Source organism: Trichechus manatus, unplaced genomic scaffold (assembly GCF_000243295.1).
Source record: "Trichechus manatus latirostris isolate Lorelei unplaced genomic scaffold, TriManLat1.0 scaffold00101, whole genome shotgun sequence".
In the NCBI taxonomy this organism is placed as follows: domain Eukaryota; kingdom Metazoa; phylum Chordata; class Mammalia; order Sirenia; family Trichechidae; genus Trichechus; species Trichechus manatus.
The window spans coordinates 8,613,322-8,620,884 of NW_004444037.1; the positions used below are offsets into that span (position 1 = coordinate 8,613,322).

General features: G+C 36.0%; 1 protein-coding gene across 1 annotated transcript in view; it reads left to right on the forward strand.

Annotated features, from left to right (window-relative positions):
* The first annotated feature begins 1,170 nt into the window (after positions 1-1,170).
* The window catches only part of LRRC66 (leucine rich repeat containing 66), a 25,373-nt gene continuing 18,980 nt past the window's right edge, over positions 1,171-7,563 (forward strand). The window contains exon 1 of the mRNA XM_004382929.1: positions 1,171-1,660. Coding sequence (XP_004382986.1) covers positions 1,171-1,660 — 490 coding nt within the window. The remainder of the gene's footprint in view (positions 1,661-7,563) is intronic.

Here is a 7,563-nt window from a genome sequence, read left to right on the forward strand (position 1 = left end):
GTTTCCCCTTTGTAAGTGACTTTTTGTTTTTCTCGAGCTGCTCTCATGATTATTTCTTTGTCTTTGGTTTTGGAAAGTGTGATTATGATATGTCTTTATGACTTACTTTTGGGGTCTATCCTATATGGGGTTCGTTGATCTTCTTGGATAGTCAGCTTTTCATCTTTCATGATATTTGGGAAGTTTTCTGCCAGCAAATCTTTAACAACCTTCTCTGTCTTTTCCATTTTCTCCCCCTGTTCTGAAACTCCAATCACACACAAATTTTCCCTCTTGATTGTGTCCCACACAGTTCTTAGGTTTTCTTCCACACACTTGTTTTTAAATGGAGTTTAGTTTAGTTACAAATCACCAAAATTATCCATTTAATTTGCCTTTCAAAGTTTTTCTTATGTATACATTCAGCCATTTTAATTTATAGGCACTTGTTTTAAAACTTTCAATTGCTGCTTAAGAATTTTTGGTGAAAAAGATAGCTTGATGTTTCTATATTTTATAGCATCCTTGTGGTTCTGAGGCAGATCATTCTTTTTATAATCCCCTTATTTATTTTGTATATATCTAAATTACTTGAAAATGATTTGAAAAGTCACAAAAGCCACAAACACAAAGCTTGTAGTTCTTCCAGTCATGAAAAAAAGTCAAGAATCTCTGTTGAGAGTTGAACTTTATACTCATACGGTAATGGCAGGTTCACAGTTTGGTATAACAATGGCACGTCATTCACATAATAAACCACATGGCTGATTACATTATTGTAGATAAGCATAACAGACTTTGCTCAGTATTAATGAACAGCAAAGAAGTAGACAATTCTTTAATCTTGGTAATGTTTCATTCCAAAGGAGACTGCAGGGTGAACGATATTGGAAAAGCAGACACAGACACAGAGGTGAGGCCTAAGTAAAAATATATTTCTGGAAAGTCATGGGAGTCCTTTCTTTAAAATGTGACATAAATATAAGTTTGTACTACAGCTATACCAGCTTGGTGGCTACATTTTAATATATCAATTTCTAAAAAGTCAAACATCCATTTAAATCGGCAGTTGAGGCTAGATAACTTTCTTAAACCGTAAACTGAAAAATTATGTTTCTTATTTACTGTTAGTTTCTACATAAGTTATTTTGAATAAGTGAATTTATTTTCTTTTTTTCTTTCCTAGGCATTATGAGAAACCTCTATTTCAGAATCGTTACCGTGGTTATAGGTCTCTATTTTACTGGAACAATGGCAAACACATCAAGAAACAGCAATATTCTATTCAATTCTCAGTGCCAACAGAATGGATATCTTCTGAAAAATTGTTCTTTTACTAGAAAGCATGCTATACATCTGGACACATCACAGACATCAGTCACAGTGGAGGCAAATTTCAATTTCTTTAGACTTCTCTTACAGTCTAACATGAAAAAAGAAGAATGGAAAATAAGGCATCTGGACCTCAGTGACAATCTCATACCGAAAATAACCTTAAGTACTCTTGCAGACTTACAGGGTTTGGAAATATTAAACCTCAGCAATAATGCTATCCACTTAATTTCACTGGATCTACCAAGTCATAAGTCCTTATGGGTGAAGCACCACAGAAGCAGAAATGGCCTTCCATTTCTAAAGGTGCTAATTCTTCAGAGAAATAAACTCAGTTACACTCCCAAGGGTGAGTACGATTTTAAAAGATTGACTAGAGCAACAATGAGTGTTTGGAGAGTTAACGTTTTGTGTCAAGATGAATCCCATGTTTGCTTTCAGTTTCAGGGGAACAGCTGAAAGCAAACAATTTGATCAGAGCAAATATAATAAAGGGGGTTTCTTAGTGGAATTTGAAATGTGAAGGTATAATATGTAGTATTTATAGGCTATGCAGTTTACTCTCACAGTAGTATAACTTTCATTAATGTTGTATGAATTTGTCAAGAGACATTAGGAAGTATTTAAGTGCTAAGTAATAATGCATAATTTTAAACTATCTACTTTAATTATCGTATATTTGTTACTAACTATAGGAAAGCACTGAAAATAGCTATTTCAGATACTTCTTATAACAATTCAAATTAAATATGCTACCATATTTATAGTTTTTGTCTTCTTAGAATATATTTTGCCTCTACTCAACTACTTGTTCTCCAAAGGTAGACCAGAAATAAGCTAATATATTTTGTATGTAAATATTCTTATTATAAAATCAAAATCAGAATTCTTTATCCTAGCTTCTACCAGAATATACCACATATCCTCCTAGTCTAATAAGTTCTCATCCATTCTGACTTTCAGTAGTCTACATGCTGGATTTTCTTAACTAACACAAACCAGTGTTTTTTAAGAAAATTATCAGGTTTATGCACCAAAACTTCCTTTGCTCTTTTTATATTCCAGAGTTCTAGACAATTTCCTTACCTTGTTAGTTTTTAGTCTTGGGCACTATTTGCTAAGCACCTACTTTATATAACATTATGCTAGAAAAGGGAGTATAAGGCTAGTATCATCTTTTTCCATCCCAAATTATGCATAGTTTTTCTAATTTTTCAGTTCTTACATTTCATGTTTTTACTGTTTTCTCTTTCTCTAGCTTCTAGCTTTGTTTTTAGCAGCATTTTGGCAATAATAGCCTGACAGGTGAAGAAACAACTATTCCAGTCTATCATCAGAATGGTGTGGGAAGGGTGGGGGTCTTCTCTCCCTGCCCTTTCCCATAAAAGCAATGGCATTTTGTTTACTATTTTCGGGGCATAGTGTAAACTAATCACGTTGTATTGTGTTGTTCTTAGTATAAGAGGAATACCTGTTAATTGTAGAACATTTAGAAATTTAAAAAAATTAAAGTCAACCATGTATTATATATTCTGCCTATTTATTCTTTATGGCTATTTTTCTTTTAAAATTGAAACATACTGTCCATAATATTTATAGCTTGTATCATCATATCACAGAATACTTTGAACACCTTGTATATCATTAAGTAATCTCATAAACAACATTTAAATAGTTGAATAGTTTTTATTACAGATATGTCATAATTGTTTAATCAAACAACATTCAGGTTATTTACATTTTTTTCCATTTTTTTGAAGAACATTATCATTCCTACACATAGCCATACAATATAGCATATCTTTTTAATTACTATTGTAGATATTAGTCTCAATCTATATATTCAAGCATACTAGAAATATAACCTTCTATTGTCTATAACTCAACATATTTTCTGCGTTCCTGTTCCACGGGAGTCAATGGGGGGAGTTATTGTAGGGCTACTTAATCTTTCATGGACTTTCTCACGCTTTTTCCCAGATTTGTACCTAGGATCTTATGCCCTGACAAGGTGTGTGTGTGTGTGTATTTCCCTCATCCCCACTAGCCAGAGAAAATTTCTTTCCAGTTATTACAGTCTAGAGAAAATTCTTCCCCTTTTGTCTCTTCAAAACCCTCTATGTCTAGAAATTTCTTTCCTTTAAAGGTTTAGGCTGTTGGAAAACGAAAGTCAGAAAGATTGTAGACTCATCTGCATTCTGCCCTCCCATTTGCCTCCCCTGGGTCAATGAGCACAGAGCCATCACCCCTGAATATCATTGTTTTGTATTTTCAGCTTGTCACTTATTACTGGATAAGTGGATGGAGAAAAAGGGAAAGAGGAAGGTATAGGGAGGTAAAAGATTAACAGGTCAAAATATTATCTCACCACAAGAGCACATAGGGAAGTGCTAGACCGTTCTCCTTACGGCAGATTAATTCCAGGGATAACTGGGGGTTAGAACTAATACAATTCCACATAAGAACCAAATGCCCCTATTAAATTAAGATACAGCCCCTATCTTCCCCTTCCAAGTTAAGCTTCTGCCTCCAAAAGTATCATGAAAAGTGTTAAATTTGCAAAGGAGAAAAGAAGAAGTGAAATTAGCAAATCCTGTGTCTGATATTCTATTAAAATTCTAGCAAATAAAATCAGAGAGATGAATGAAATAGATAATGGAAGTCCAATGTCAGCCCCGAATCTAACTAGGTATAGAGTCCTTTTAGCCACAGGATCTTGTGATTTGAATGATTTTCCCATAATCCTCATACATTTTCAGCTTTTACTAGGTTGAGTCCGTTTTAGCACCCCTTCCCATTTTATGAGTCTGGGATTATGGCTGGGTAACTCTGAAATCTCGCTTTGGAGAGAAAAAGCTGGTAAGAAAGAGATACTGCCTGGAACACCATCCTGTTTCTAGCCTTCCCTTTGTTCTTTGTTTATTCCTTTACTTTGAGCCTATTTAAAGGTAATATCTGGATAATGTAATACTTACTCATAGAATTGTTGTGAGGATTAATGAAAAATAGATCTCAAGAACCTAATCTACCAGCATCTGACATAACAAATGGTAGCTATTAAAATATGTGAAAACTACTTTGTAGAGTTGTATTTTATGACTGTTACTCTCCTGGCACAAATTGAGAATAACAGTCTACTTTGAAACAAATAAGGAATTTTTTTTCTAACCGTCAAGTTATTTTTTAAACTGTTAAATAAACATTGCAATGGATGGGACTCATACCCACTATAACTCACAAAGAATCATTTGTCTAACTTTATCTATATGGGTGCTTGCATTCGTCTCAAATTCAGAGATATCTCAGAAAGCAGCAATCAAGCAATTAGCTCTTGTAGCACGTGTGTATCTTTAGTGTACCTGTCCCACATGTTTCAAGATGGTGACTGTTAATGGAATGAATGAAAGGTTGCTTTCACTCAGGAAAGCCCACTTTTGTGAGGTGAATTGTCACATCAGTAACCCAATGTCAGCTAATCTCCTGTCTTCAGAGTCAGCTGTGATGTCACCAATGAGCTTCATGTTGGGAAAACATTCAGAGAAGGTGCTGTCCGATGCAATTTACAAAACAGACACCAACAGTGAATTAACCTTGATAATTCCACCTTCCTCTCGTATTTTTGGAGTACAGCGTTGATAACTGAAAAGTCAGTCTAAATAAATTAAGAACAATGAGCTAGATTTCCAGTTAAACTGACCCACTCCACTCATCAAGCAGTATTTTCAGGGTGCCTACAGAGTATGTGGAAAGGTATCAGGACCAACATCGTATTGAGATTCCTGTTAGGGTGAAAGACCAAATGCAACAGCCTCATATTAACCCACTTAGTTCCAGAAAGTAAGAGATAACTATGTTAGAAATAAGATGAAATAATACTTGACTTTTGAAACTGGTAGAGTCAAAAAACATAACCAGTGTACTATAAAAACAAAAGTATGTTGTATTCTTTCATTTGTAGGGAATTCTTTCATTTGTAGGGAATTAAACAGTTTCATGCTAATTGCTTATGGATTATGGAAATACCAATAATCAATATTCTCAAAACAATTTCGGTTCTAAAAACAAAAAAATGTATATAAGGCATTAAGCTAAGAGACAGGCCTTCAGCTCACCTATATAATTTAACCTCATTAAGGAATGACCTTATGAGTTAAATTATCTTACTCAGGACCATTTCAAACTCTACTCCAATTCTAAATACTCTGTGTTTTCGGCTTATCACACCTGGGAGAGCATTAAAGAAGTTCATAGTCCATAGGAAATGCTTACTAAGGCAGTGTAATGTCTGGGCATCCGCTCTGTGGCCTTTTTCCTAATAGACACAGGTAATTTCTTGGAAATAATAAAACTACCTCTGGCCTCTTAAAGGCAAAGGCTAATCAAATTCCTACCTGTCATGGTCTATGTGAACATCGAATAGCAGTTCAATAAATGATTTCATTTCCAAAAAGAAACCTCATATATTCCTCCCAACATTCAACTCTCCTCTCTGAAACATGGAATCTATCTTGTGATGTCCAAGCTCCAGCCACTAATATACCTCACAATCTCTTTCACGCACTTAAATACCCCCTGAACATATAGGGTCGCTGTGAGTTGGAATCTACTTGACAGCAATGGGTTTGGTTTGGGTTTTGGAATGTTTACTCACCAAGCAAAATTTTTTAAAAAACACGTTTCCTCCCTGGAGAAACACAGCCAAGCATCACAGAAGATTTTACTCAAATGTCCCAAGCCCATCTTGAAAGACTCTAAACAAACATGTTCCTTGTAGGGATCCCACCAGTTCCCTTAATGAAATAAAACCTCAATTCTCCACACTTGGAAGTAGAGGAAGAGATTTTGTTCTGTTATACATAAGGTCAAAGGACTCCTGGTGGCACAGTGGTTAAGTGCTCAACTGCTAACCAAAATGTTGGCAGTTTGAACCCATCAGCTGCTCCTTGGGAGAAAAGTGTGTTAGTCTGCTTCTATAAAGATTACCCAAACCAAAAACCCATTGCTGTTGAGTCGATTCCAATTCATAGTGACCCTATAGGACGGAGTAGAACTGCTCCATAGGGTTTCCAATGGGTGCCTGGTGGATTTGAACTGCTGACCTTCTGGTTAGCAGCCGAACTCTTAACCACTACACAACCAGGGTTTCCTCTATAAGAGATTACAGCCTTGGAAACCCTATGGAGTAGTTCTATCCTGTCCTATGCGGTTACTATAAGTCAGAATCAACTCAACAGCAATGGGTATACATAAGATCACCATGAGTCAGAGCCAACTCGATGGCAGCTAACAACAACAACAACTGAACTTCAGTCTTAACTCCCATCCCCAGAACTTTACCTTCTTCTTAGGGATCTTAGCTTGATTTTATGAACGATGTTGGGTAAGAGGATTTCCTTATAACTCTCTGCATTCCAAATCTCCCCATGCTTGGGCATGTTCTGGTCTCATTCTTCTTACTTACTCTGTGACTTTAAACAAGCCACTTAACCTAAAAAGGAGCCCTGGTTGCACAGTGGTTAAGCGCTGGGCTGCTAACCGAAAGGTTGGTGGTTCAAACCCACCAGCAGCAACTCAGGAGAAAGATGTGGCAGTCTGCTTCTGTAAAGATTACAGCCTCGGAAACCCTATAGGGCAGTTCTACTCTGTCCTATAGGGTCACTGTGAGTCAAATTGACTTGACAGCAATGGGTTAACCTAAAAAAGACCTCTGATCCTTATCTTTAACTTGAGGTAATGATATATATAAGGCTGATGTGAGGCTTACAGATAGTATGTGTAAAGACTGTAACACAGTGAGAGATGATGTATGTATGTACAAACATCTTTCATAGTGCCTGGTACATGCAAGTACTGAAAATGTTAGTTCCCTTTAGTGTTCCAGTGTCTCCACAGCCTCTACAACATTTATTATTTTGTGATTTTTTGGTTAATGCTGGCCTTGTTGGGGTGAGATGGTATCTCATTGTAGTTTTGATCTGCATTTCTCTAGTGGCTAATGATCATGAGCATTACTTCATGTGTCTGTTAGCTGCCTGAATATCTTCTTTGGCAAATTGCCTGTTCATATCCTTTGCCCATTTTTTAATTGGATTATCTTTTTGTGTTGAGGTTTTGCAGTATCTGGTAGATTTTAGAGATTAGACACTGATCAGATTTGTTGTAGCCAAAAACTTTTTCCCAGTCTGTAGGTTGTCTTTTGACTCTTTTGGTGAAGTCTTTTGATGAGCATAAGTGTTTGATTTTTAGGAGCTC